We start from the raw sequence: 13,598 nt of genomic DNA on the forward strand, positions 1-13,598 counted from the left end.
ACTAAAATATGAAACAGTAACAGCAGATGGGAGAGAATGATCAGAGTTTCTAAAATCCTTACATTATTTTGGAAGAGGCTGAATTTTAGACTTTGTTAAATTAATGTCCCTATTGTTAAGTCAGGTAGTAAATGAAATTAAATAGAGGTTAATCAAATAAAATAGAATGAATAACTTCAAAATCAGCAAAGGATAAAAGAGGAGGATATAGAAACATCAAGAAAGGAGAAAAAATAAAGAGCATGATTAATAGAGAACACAAATTAAGATAGTGGAAAGAAATTTAACTGTATCTGTAATGTTAATAAATGTAAATTGGTTATATTCAGTAGTTAAAAGACAAAGATGCTCAGAAGAGAGTGGAAGTAAACAGAAACCAGACAAGTGCTCCTCCTGGTGTTATCACAGACTCATTCTCTTTAAGATCACCTGGGTCCTTCCTGCTGTGCATTAATCTGTGTGTCCCTAGTCAACTTTCATTTCTGTTTCTTGCAACAACTACTGTAAACCTTCGCTCTTCTCCCCACACTCTCTACCTCACCATCATTCCCTCTCAGCGGATAGCCTTGACTCAAGTGTTCACAAATGATACAGAGACCATGAGGGAGGCGTTTCCTTAATTTCTGCCTTCCCTCTATTTCCTTAATTTTCTGTTGCATTACCCAAGTTGTCCGTACGGACTCATGAACCATTTCTAGATTCATGTTTTCCCTTTAGCCCCTATCACTTTGTAACACACTCTCCATCTTTCTAAAGATAAGCCCTGGGCCCTGGCAGGGGGGCTCAGCTGGTTAGAGCATCATCCCAATACGCCTGGATTGCAGGTTCGATCCCTGGTCAGGACACACACAGGAATCAACCGATGAGTGCACGAATAAGTGGCAGCCTCTCTCTCTCTCTGAAATCAAAGGAAAAAAAAAAGATAAGCTCTTGCACAGTGACAAATGATTACTAGAGTTAGTGGGGTGGTCATGTTGTAAGGTATAAAAATGTTGAATTACTGCCTGTACATATGAAATTAATGTAAATAATATAAGATTGTATACCAACTATATGTAAATTAAAAATAAAGATAAGCTCTACAATAGTGACCTGAGTCATATTTCTCCTGAGTTTCTTACGTACCCCACTGTGTTAGGCACTCCTTGTCATTCCTGTAAATTCGACTCTTCTTGGCAACTGTTCGCTTTCCCTTACAGTCCATGCATCCTCCCACCCCCAGCTCAGTAAGATCTTAGAATGCGCAGTCTCTTCCACCTGCAGGGGAAAAGCCTCGAAGGATCCGTGTACCCTTTAAGTTGCTGTCCTTTCTCTACCGTTTCATAGTTGGGCTACTTTAAAGCGTTGTCTATACTCACTGCTCCTCTCTCAGCTCCCACGTACTCTCAGTCTAACACAGGCTTCTGCTTCTTCTACTTCACTGAAACCATTCTCCCCAAGATCGTTGGTAACTCCTTTTTGCAAAATTCAGTGGACACATCTCAGCCATATCTTGAGTTCTTAGCATCATGCAACACTTTTGACATCCTTTTCTCTCAAAATGCTTTTTTTCATTACACCTTATTTACCTGCTTTACCTTCATCTCTCTGCTCTATTCCATTCTTCACAACTTTACTTCTCTTAAAATATATTAGTATTCTTCAGTGCTCTATTCCCAGTCTTACTGTGTTACTGGCACCCTGGGTTCTTGTGACCTCCCAAGATAGAGATCAAGAGAGATCACCAGAAACCTACAGAAACCCTGGTGCATTGGCCTGGAACCAAACCCGAGTCTCCCACGTGGCAGGCAAGAAGTTTACCATTGAACTGTGCTGTGTTCTTGGGAACTCCTGAGATAGAAATCAAGAGAGTTCACCACAAGAATAGTTCTCAGGCAAGAAGTTTGTTAAAAACTCATGTGCTGAGGGAAACATTTAAAGGGGGAAAGAAAAATGCTGTTCTCCAAGCAAAAGCCAGGGAACAGTTTTAAAGAAGTTGGGGAAGCAAGGATGACATGTAAGTGTGACGCCTACAAACGTAGATGCAGGAACTCTTTGGTGTCTGCACAGTGGAACTACATGCTTCTTTACGTGTCACATGTCTCATTAGCATGTTAAATCCCCATGGAGGGTTTTTTTTTTTAAGCATTTAAATGAGGGAGTGCTGCTGAAAGGGCAGCCTTTCTTGCTAGTGCGCGTGCGTGAGTAAAGGGAACACAGTTTAAGCCCATGGGAGTAAAGCCTGCAGACATCAGTGTCCTTCTGTCTAGCTGCGAATTGGCTGCAAGGAGAAGGGAAGAGATCAGGGGAGGTTAATGGGTTTTTGATTTCCTGCCCTCTGGGTTCTGGGAGTAGCCTGCCTATTTCAATTGCACACACATCTCCTACGTAACTTCATCCACTACTGAAGTTGCAATGGTCAACTACTTGTTGGTGATTCTCAGCACTTGATGACTAGCCCAAGATCATATACCCAAAAACCCGTGGGACATTCCCATGTGAACGGCCCAAAGGCGTTTCAAACGCAACACCACACAAACTAAAATCATCATTTCTTCTCATTCCCAGATCCATTGCTCTCTCTTCTTCCAGTTATTGGCAGAGTACCTTTCTAGGTGTTTATTCCTGGAACCTGTGCCATTTCCTTAACTACACCTTTATCCATATACAGGGGTGAGCAAAAATAAGTTTACAGTTGTGTATACGAAACAGTTTCTTCTTTTGTTATTAATTATTGTACTATTTTCCATATAAACAACTATAAACCTTCTTTTGCCCACCCCTGTATAATCATACCCTATCAATTAGCAAGCGTTTCAATTCTCCCTCTTTAAATTTGGACAGAGCTCTTGAATTTGCCCACTTCTTTGCACCGTAACTGCCAACCTTAACTCAGGGTGCCATCCCCTCTCGTCAGAATTATTGTACCCTCTACTATTTCTCTGCCTCCACATCCCCAAGTTCTGCTCCAGATGTAGTTGAAGCGATCATTCTCTAAATCACAGTTCTGGTTATGTTACTCTCCTGTTTTAAAAGGAAAACAACAACTCTTTTGTGATCCCCAACTCCCATCTAAAGCACAAACTTCTTAGCATGGTCTACCAAACCCTTTGCAATGGAAACAACCTATCTTTCATGCCTCATCTGCCATGAATCCCCCTCCCAACCCCTCTACAACCTCTCCATGTTCCAGTTACACTGAAGAGAAACTTCCCTCTCCCTCTGGCTGAGTGCTTTCCCTCGGTGTGCTCACGGCTTCCCGTGCTTCCTCCACCACAGCCCTCATCACCGCTGTGGAGCTGCCTGCTTATTGTTTTTCTCCTTCAGAGAACCAGGTCCTGGGAGCCTGAGATTCTGGCTAGTTCACTGTTGTACCCCCAACTTTTATCATGGAACTTGAACTAACAGCCTCCAAGTAAGTACTTACTGGGTGAACAAGTAAGAAAGGGAAAGAAGACAAAAAGAAATGAAACAATAATAGAAAAAGAGGTTCTAGAAAACACTTGGTGCATGCCAGGCACTCAATAAATGTTCACTGACTTTAAGGAGAAGGGTCAAGAGAGAAGGAAAGAGGCGCCGGAAGAAGAGATCGACACGGTGAGTTCCACCTCTGACCTAAGTGGGTTGGGCCGTGTCCTCCCACCTCTTCTGCCCAAGGCGTGGACCTTCTGTTGTAATTGTCTCATGAACTTTGCATGCCCCACCTATGGATGTGGGGGCCATAGAGGCACCGGTGAGACCTGTGGCCGCGCCATCATAGCCACAGTGGCTGCTTTCCTCCCCTCAGTCTCGTGCTCCGACCTCAGATGTCTGTGATCCCCGAGTGGGAACGCGCTGGTTTATCTGCCCTGCTCACCATTATTCTTCATTTTTCTTACCTTGTCCCTGCCTGGAACGGAGCCTCTTATATTTGGAGAAATCCCACTAATCTGACAATAAGTGTATCCCCTCAACGTTGTATTGTTCCCGGACGCACACCTCCTCAAAACCAGCACCTTAAATACGCTTCTGACCCAAGAGCAGGGCTGAAAATGAGAAGAGACCTGTGTAGGTTCCGCACTCTGCTGGGAAAGGGTCGGGGGAGGAGTTGGTCCTAGGACGTCCTGTCCTTTAGTCCCCACAAGGGAAAACGAAAGCCTCCCAGATGCTGTGAAATAAAGAAAGCTAAGTACTAAATTATTTGCAGGACGGTGCTGTCCTCAAGAGCCAAGTTTCCTGAGAAGCCATCGGGCTCTCTCACTAAAATCAGACGGGTGGGAGGTCTGCAGGCTGGGTTTCCTCAGGGCGCAGTCACGCCTGCACCAGCCGGCTCCTACGCGGTGCGATCCTTAGCCTCAGGCCCATGCTACCGACTCAGTGAGGAATGAAGCTGCCACTGCCCGCCCAGAATACAAGGCCTGGCACAGACTGGAGTGCCCCTCACACGTCTGTGGAGCTGCGTTGCCAAAGGCATCCCCGGAAGGGGGGACTCCATAACGCAGAACGCACGGCAGTCATTTCAGGAACCTCGCTTAGCTTGATTTTCTAGAAGAAACTTAGGAAGATGGAACAACCACCTGTCACTCGGGCTCCTTTTTTTCTTTCTCCTAAAAGTTGAACTCAGGGTCTAGCAGGAGGGCCTTTGCCTCCCAGCTTAGGCTGCCAGAGCAGTTTTACCTTTTCCTCGACTTCGGCAGCGGTCTGCTTGGTGACCTCAAGGTTCTCCACCAGGGCCGTGTCTCCCAGGAAGTTCCCGGATGCCGAGGAGAGGCGAGACAGCAGGTCGTCTTCCAGTGTTTTCAGGGTGATTTTGAACCCATTCTGCTGCGTTGTGAGCTCTGACTGCAAATATCAAGTAAGGGGGAGTCATGTGTAGAAGCCCAGAGCATCCTACTCTCGGGATAGGTCTGAATATAGAAAGCTTTATGGGTGCAGACGCCCTTCTCTTCGAGATAGCAAACTGAAGGTAAACAGCAGGATGATGGAAACCGTGAGCGGACGAGATGCAAATGAGTCGAATCCCTGCTGCGCCATTTCCCCGCCCTGTGAGTTGCAGCTAATTTTCCACATTTGCGCCTCAGTAACCTCGTTTGGGCTAATCTCAGTCTCCACCTCAAGGCGCGCTGTGCCCTGCTTCGCACAACGACGATACACAGTCTGTTCCCTACATGGAATCTATTTTTTTTGTGAAGACTTAGCGGGTAGGGCCAAGCCTGAGTTCTGTGGAGAATCCTCTCTGTCACCACTTGCCTGTTCCCAGAAATAGCTCTGTAATGGATAAGGTTGTTTTTGTCATCTTTGAAAACAAAAACAATCCAAACTGTCTCACACAGTTTAGACAAGGTCCTTGCAGGACTCTCCCCTGGGCTGGAGCGGGTGCTGGAGGCCGTGCAGAGCTGGCTCACCCGCCCTCTCTGAGGGCAGAGTGCACGCCCTGAGGCACTGGCTCGCTCCTCATGGGGTGGGGGCAGAAGGGCAGGCAGCTGCCATTTTTTTAGCCCTCGTACGAGCTGGAGTGATGGCGTTTGGATTCACGAAAGAACAATCTTCCTGTTAGGGGCTCAAACCGTGGCCGCCCCGGTCATCCTCTGTTTCCTCACAATGCGTTCCAAAATCCTGCCGCACGGCCAGGACTTGCCGCTGTCCGCTGGGAATGCGGTGCCAGGGGCTCGAAAGTTACTTGGGAATTAGCTCCAATGCCACCTCCTCACAGAACCTTTTTCTGACTTCTCTGGTTTAAATTAGTCCCAAGCTCTCTAATATCACCCTTCTCTATTTTCTTCAAAATTCTTATCACCACCTGAAATGACAGATTTCATTTGTTTGTTCACATTCTTATTTTCTGTGTCCCTCCACTAGACAGAAGCCTGGGAAGGCAGGGACATGGCTTTCCTTTGAACCTGCCGACTCCTCAACACCGGCTACAGATTTCGGTGCTGTAGGTAGCTCTTCAATAAAGGGATCCTCACAGGAAGCCAGGCCCAGCATCCCTGATGTCAGTCTCTCATAAACTGTAATTCTGGACTTGTAACTCATAGTCCAGTCGGGGCTACAGAGAGTACAACAGGGATATCACTTGCTATGGACTGAATTGTGTCTCCACCAACGCATAGGTTGAAGCTCTCACTCCCATGTGACTGTATTGGAAACGGGCCTTTATGGGGGTGAATAAGGTTATAGGAGGTCAACAGGGTGGAGCCCGGGTCTGATGGGTGTATGTCCTTAAACGCCGAGACGCAAGGGAGGTTGCTTTCTTTCTCTCAGACACAGAGAAGAGGTCTGTGAGTTCACAGGGACATGGTGGCCATCTACAAGCTAGGAAGGACGGTCTCACCAGAAACCAAACATATAGGCCCCCTGACTTGGACTTAGAGCTCCCAGAACCGTGAGAAAATACCTTTCTGTGTTAAAGCCACACAGTCTGTGGTGATTCATTATAGCAGCCCGAGCAAAGGCACTGTCCTAAGGTGGCTGAGCCCGTTTGCAGGGCCCTGGTGAAGCGGAGCCCTGCTTTGTTCTGACCGAGGCGTGGGGCCACATGTGAGCGGAGGCCCTTGCGTGCTGGCCGCAGCATGTTCAGAGCCTCTGCGAAGCCCTGCTCTTGGCAGTTAGCGTCCGTCTCTGACTCTCTGTCTTTCGGCTCACTCTATCCTGTTTCCCAACTTGTTGCTCCAGGAGGCTAGATGGCGTTGCGCACCCCTGAAGTCCGGCAGAGCCTGTGCTGCTCAGCTCCGCAGAACGCAGCCCCCCGCCCCTCTCCCGGAGTGGGAGCTCTGCGGGGTCCTGGGCACTGCACGCACCTTCAGCCGCTCCAGGTCGGGCCTCTCCATGCTGACCACCGCAGCCAGCAGCTGGTCCTCCAGGCCATCCCTGGTCACGGTGAAGTTGATCAGGGTGGCCTGAGCCTGCAGCTCGGGCTGGTAGTGAGGATTGGCCAGCTTGGTGTGAAGTATGAGACGGAACTTGGGGTTGAATTCACACTCTTTGTCTCCGATTTTAATGAACCTAGAACACAGAAGTTTATGTGAGCGCCTTCCCGTGAGATTCCGTCAGGGACAGAAATCCAGAGTTTTTTCCCCCCAAGATCACAGTAAACAATATTGCCATTTTCAGGTGGGTTCCTTCTAAGCGTGTCTAGTGTGAGCGCCAGGATCCTGGTTGGCCGTAACGTGGGGCACAGGCGTGGAGGGTGGGGGACGCTTTCCCACGGCCTCCGTGTCCGGTTTCTTAGACACAGCTCCCGGGGGAGCCACTTACACATTAGGAAGTGTTTCCAGCAGAGGGCAGTAAAGCGTGTGCAGGACCGCGTGCCTTTTCAGTTGGCACAAAAGTGCCTCACAGCCTGGCAATAGAGCGTAAATTGTTCATGGCTGATGGTGAATGACTTCCATGGGTGAAAATGGTTAAGCAGGTAGATGAGCACATCCAGAGACCATGCAAAGGCGAGTTACGGCGTGGGCACCGCAACCCTTCTCAGTCCAGCGACCTTACATGATAACCATCCTCCCCCCCCCCATGTGCCTGTTGCCTTCTCCTCGCCCTCCTTCTCCGCCTTCTGCCACATGCTGATCGCCTACCAGCACCCGCAGCCATAGGAGCTCATCAGATTGATGGAGAGCTGAGTTCTCAGAACTCAGGAGTCTGGCTTCGATAAAACGCTCAAGCAGAAAAGTCAGCCTGCTCTTTGGCCACTTTCCTTCTAAATTAGTGCCCTTTGGCCATTTAGAAGGAAGTCAAGGAAGACATTGACTGACGGAAACAAAGTTATTCTAGGAAACTTTCTTTAGGCCGTGGGGGCAGCTAAACCGTAACTCTCCTGGAAGAAGGAGAACGTGCCTGCTGTGGGGCGACCCTTGACATGACCCGAGGAGAGAATGTTCTAAGAAGAGCAGAATTGCCCACAATCCTACTGGGGGCGGCGAACCAGCTCTTCTCAAAGGGTGGGCAACGCAGCTGAACCTTACCGTCCTTTTTTAGTGATTTCTCTCCCCAGCAGTGGTCCCAGAACAGGATCGATGGACTCTTCCAGGTTTTCAATGAGCACCACATCCCCCGCTTCCAGGGCACGCTCTATGGTCTGAAGGAACCTGGGGGGAAAGGCAGGCAGTGTGAGCCAGGTGCAGATTCCAGGGCAGTCTAACAAGAGCTCAGGAGCACCTGCCTGGAGACACACCTGCTGGGGATGGTTTCCGTGGCCACATTTTTCTCTGTTAAAATGATATTGATGTGAGCTTATATGGTTTCAGAAACAGGGAAAAATTATAAAAAATGAAAATTAACTGTAAACTTTCCATTTATCATTTACATTTGGTCTTTATTATACATGTTTGCATGTAGCACATTTTCAAGTTTATTATCACTATTTCTATTTACTGTGGTACATTGGTACTCATCATTGTTAATTTGTTCTGGAACTCGTGACGACTGCCGAAACCAATGAGTACCGAACAATGGGGCGTTCTCTCCTGTGGAATGACTCTCACAGGCCTAGCAAGTGCCGAGGCCCGAGCAAGCCCCGAGTGCTGAAACATTTTTTCTCATCAAAATGAGATGAGTACAGGGTTGACAAGTTCTGAAGACAATGAGTACTGAGGTATGACTGTATTTTATATTATAATATTTATACAATAATTTTATTTGCATTTATATTTATATTTATTTATGATTGCATTTATATAACATATTTGTTTCATAACCTGGTTTTTGTACATACAATGCATTGTAAATATTTTTGCATGTCATTAAATAATCTTCTATAATGATTTTTACATAACTGGATATGAGATTGTGTTGATACATCTTAATTTATTTGCAATCAATTACCAAAATCTAGGTTATTTAAAAATATTTAATGTTATATAGAGTATATAAGCATATTAAAAGTATTATTTTCTGTAAATAGATTTATGAGTTTGATATAGTTCCATTCTAACAATAACTAAAAATTATAGACCTTGACCAAAATTTTAAAATTAACCTAAAAAAAACCAATGAGGATGATAAAAAATGATAATGGAGAGAACTCATATAAACTAGTACTAAAATATTTTATATAACTTCAACAATACAGATATGTAGGAAAAAGTCTTAAAGGATATCATAAACCAAAAAGTTAGCATTCTTTTTCTGTGAATAATAAATTATAGGAGTTAAAAATTTTTTTTGGTTTGTGATTTTTTTCTTTTCTTTTTTTACTATAATGATATAGTATTTTTGTGATGAGAAACATCACAATAAATGTTACTAAATATAAAACTACATAATTAAAGATGGGTACAATATTATATAAGTAGAAAAGATTAAAGACTATATAATAAGATAATTTAATATAGAGTAAAAATTTACCACAATTAATTGGGGAAAGGATGGATAATTTAATAAATGGTATTGGAAAATGGCCAACCACTTGAAAAATTAAAATTAGGTCTGTACCTTGCATAGTACCCTAAAGTGTTTTTCAGATGATTGGATTCCAGTGTAAAAAGAAAACTCACAAAAATCTAAAAATATCTAAGTGAAAATTTACATAATTTCTGGATAGAAAAAGACTTTTCTAAGCACGGTCTACAGAAAAAATGAGTGACAATTTGAGCAAACTATAGGACGTCAAACCCCACAAATAAAATTAAGAGACAAATGACACTCAAACAAATCTCCCTCATGATGAAGCGAGGCTGCACTAACTAGTCTTAGTGCATATTGGGTAGGATATCATATTTGTATTCAAGTAATGGATACCACATCTAGAAAACCATGTAACAGAAAACCAGTCAATGGACATGAACAGAGAAGTAACCGAACAGACATTTACGGGGCCTCCTATGTGTCAAGCTCTGTTTTTGGTATTAGGGATATCGGAAGGGGCAGCAAGAACAAACGCTTTTTCTTAAAATGCAGTTATTGGTTAGTTAGGAAAGAATACTTTAATTAAATGCATCACATCATTCCTCACCAAAGTGTGCTCCATAAGAAAGGATCCATTCTGGTATTCAATAGTCGCTTTAACTACTTTTGTAACACTGCGTGTTTGATTAAACCCCCGTGGGTGAGCTGGACCTCTGGACAGGCATGTTTGGGACACGCGACCAGGGCGGCAGATCTCCCTTTGGTGGCTGTGGGTTTGAGTGAATAAACCTTGGATTTCTACGTGGGGATCACTTTGGTTTAAATGCAGCCTCCATCTATTTTTTTAATTACTAATTTTTAATTGTGGTAAAATATACATAAATCTACTGTCTTAACCATTTTTAAGTGTAAATTTCAGTGGCATCAAGTCCCTTCACATTTACTGTTACCGTTACCACCATTCCTCTTCAGAACCCTTTTCATCTTGCAAAGCTGGACGCCTGCGCCCCTTTCAACAACAACTCCTCGTTTCCCCTCCCCTGTCCTCTAGGGGATAGTCTGTCTCTATGAATCTGGCCACTCTAAATATAAGTAGAATTAGACTGTATTTGTCCTTTTGTGACTGGCTTATTTCACTTAACAGGATGTCCTTGAGACTCATCCATGTTGTAGCATGTGTCAGAATTACATTCCTTTCTAAGGCTGGATGCTATTCCATTGCATGTGTATATTATACTTTGTTTATCCATCTATCTGTTGATGGACACATGGGTTGCTTCCACCTTTTGGCTCTTATAAATAATACTGTTACGACCCTGGATGTACAAATACCCATCGCTTTTTAAAACTCTGTGCTCTTGGGGAAATTACTTCTGTGAATCTCAGTGTCCTCAAAGGTGAAATGGTACCAATAACACTAACTTTATATGCTGTGTGGATTAAAAAGGCATGTGAAGTAGAGCTTGTACCACCAAGACTGGCACCTATCAACCACCTAGTAGATGCTCTGCGCCCTGTTCCTTCTCCCTCATTGCCCCATCCTACCTTTCTCATGTATCCTGATGCACAGAGTAAGAGCTGAATACTGAGACTACAGGGCTAAGATGTAACAGGGTTAATGAAGCAATGGGGTGAGGGATGCTCAGGCCGGTGGAGTGTGGTGGGTACTGGGTGGACATTCTGTCTAGTACTCGTGCCCCTGTGTGTCGTAACTTCCCAACCTTGGATGTTTGAAGCCATGTAGCAGGTGTAATGGGCTCTGAAGTTTTCATAACTAACTTGGCTGCTATGCATCCAACTACAAAGGTCCAATTGTTTCTTGGGGAAAGAGTTTAGGTTTGTCCGCTGTGGCTCAGGGGCAGAGACAAGGACCGTGGGTAGGAGAAGCGTAAGGCAGGCAGGTTTTGGCTCGATGTGAGGCAGACTTTGTAGAACAGAGGCTGACAATGGACCGAGACATTTGGGGAGCCAGGAAGCGTTCAAGGGGAGATGGGAGGGTGAACGCCAGGGGCAGGGGGGCCAGGACCCTGAACGGGCTGAGAGGCTGACACACATGGTTTCTAATGAGGAGGAAAACCAGAGACTCAATCCCCAAGTGTCTGCATTGAGATGTTTCCTGAAATGGGAGGAGGAACATGTGGGGCCTCATGGAGGGGCCAGGAGAGTGGAAATCAGCCCCTGGGGCTTAAGATGTGCGTTTCTCTGCACAAACGGCAAAGGTGGGATCTTTTGTGCTAGGCCACTTACCCCTTCCGACCAATCTGGGTGACCCGGAGGTCTTCGCCGTATTTGTTCTTGACCCATTTGATGCCTTGTAGCTGAGGGTCAACCATGAGCGGCCAGCGCTCACAGTTGACGAGGATGGCGGCGTTCTCCGTGGACATGCGGTCTGCCGGGAGGCCCTCGTTCTGCCAGGCAGCCAGGTCGGCGTCATCCGTCAGCATCCTCAGGGGGTCCAGGGAGGGGGTGACCGGGATGGGGACCTGACCGTGAAGAAGTGCCACACACTCAGAATGGAAGGGCCCTTTCTCAGCTGGTGGTGGGACGCACGGCGGTTCCCTAAAGTGACAAGCTCCTTGAGAAACAATATCAGAGTCCCACTGAAGAGTGCTTTCTTGGATGTGTAATTATTTCTGGAAGTAGGTTTTTTAACTAACTGATTATTTTTGGAAGCAGGGGTTTCTTTTTTCTTTTTAAAAGTCTTGGTAGTATTTTTTTCTCTCGACTGATGGCCGACAGCAGGAATTCAGCCTGTGTGACCCTTTGCCTTCAGTATATTCATCTAAGTCAGAGTTCTACCATAGATTATTTATGTCTTTATCAATAGCCTCCTCCCTGCCCTCCCCCGAGTTAACAGGTCACCCCTCGGCTACGCGTCCGCGTTTCCGCGCGTGCGCCGTGACCCAGGCCCACACTGCCGGGCTCTCCCCCCTGCTCTGCTCAGCCCCGCCAACCACTCACTCCTCTGAGCCCCGTCACCGCTTTCTGACAGAGGCCCGGCTCGCAAAGAGCTGGAGATGCTTCCCTTCTCCCTGCCCAGACCATCCCACGCCCGGGGTCGGCTGCGTGACTTCTCTGCAAACTCCCCGCCGGTGCCCCCGAAACCCAGCAAGTAAGCCCCAGGCCTGGCTCAGCCTGTTTCCCTCCCCGCCCGTGTGTGCACCAGACCCTCCCCTTCGGTCTCTGCTGACCTCTCTCAGCTTGTTTAATTCTGCACAAGTAATAGATTCCATTGGGGACATATACCTTTAAAAAAAGTTGAAGTAATATTCACAGCATTGTGCAACCATCAGCTCTGTCTCGTTCTGAAGCATTTTCGTCGCCCCAGAGGAAGCGCGGTACCCATTAGTAGTCATTCCCCTTCTCTTCTGCTTCCAGCTCTTAGCAACCACTAGTCTGCTCTGGGCCTCTATGGATTTGCCTAGTCTGGGTATTTCACTTAAAAAGAATCATACAATATGTGAGCTTTTGTGTCTGGCTACTTTCACGAAGCAGAATGGTTTCGAGGTTCACACGGATGCCCTTTTAACGGCCCTGTCTCTCTCTCCTCTACAATTTGCCTTCCCAGTTATCTCAGGAAGACCTCTCCAAACCGTCTCCTGTCGGTCTAATCGTGCCTGCTAAGTCTGTGAATGGCCAGTGCTGAGCCATCAAGCAAACCTCGGAAGGGAAGCCTGCCACCTGAGGTTCTTGTCCTGGGATCACACATGTGTTTACATAGAATTGGCTTCCTTGGTAAACATATGCATTCTATTCTATGCACTAAAAACTATTACTGTGAGAAGGAACCCGTAGATTTTATCAGACTGCTAAAAAGGGTCCATGGCACAAAAATGCCTAAGAACCCCGAACAAAGCCAGAAAAAATCCTTGCTTAGCTGCCACCAGTTTACTCAGTTCACTGGTTCACTCAGTTAATGATCATCCTTTCTAGAGTTTCCTTTTCTGCAAGTGTTCAAGATAAATACGTAGCTTTCCATTTGTTTATTTCCTAGTGCTGTAACAGTTCTTAAACCACCATTCAACATTCTCAGGTGAGTAAGGTTTCATGAGCTGCTCCGTGAAGCCAGTCATCACTGGCCAACAGGGGTTCCCCGCGCGAAGGAGACCCCTGCGGATGAGCCGTGCAGCACAGCCCTTCCTGCCGGTGGCGAGCTGTCGGAGCGGACTCCTGCACCTGCTTGTCCTGAACCTGGTCCCCTGCCCTGCCCCAGGAGCTGCCTGCTGGACCGTCTCCTGCAGCTCCTGCCAGGTGGAGTCACAGGACACGTTGAACACCCAGTGAGGGTTTGTGGA

General features: G+C 46.4%; 1 protein-coding gene across 2 annotated transcripts in view; it reads right to left on the reverse strand.

Moving 5' to 3' along the window:
• Positions 1-13,598, reverse strand: part of DNAH9 (dynein axonemal heavy chain 9) — a 301,438-nt gene that overhangs the window by 52,664 nt on the left and 235,176 nt on the right. For both annotated transcript variants that reach the window (XM_054571228.1, XM_054571229.1), the window contains exons 53-56: positions 11,551-11,786; positions 7,923-8,045; positions 6,759-6,963; positions 4,636-4,800 (exon numbers count right to left, since the gene is read on the reverse strand). In XM_054571228.1, the coding sequence (XP_054427203.1) occupies positions 4,636-4,800; positions 6,759-6,963; positions 7,923-8,045; positions 11,551-11,786 (729 nt within the window). The remainder of the gene's footprint in view (positions 1-4,635; positions 4,801-6,758; positions 6,964-7,922; positions 8,046-11,550; positions 11,787-13,598) is intronic.

This window comes from Pteronotus mesoamericanus, unplaced genomic scaffold, assembly GCF_021234165.1.
Source record: "Pteronotus mesoamericanus isolate MK-2021 breed Mesoamerican mustached bat unplaced genomic scaffold, CSHL_Meso_final contig_22, whole genome shotgun sequence".
Lineage (NCBI taxonomy): Eukaryota > Metazoa > Chordata > Mammalia > Chiroptera > Mormoopidae > Pteronotus > Pteronotus mesoamericanus.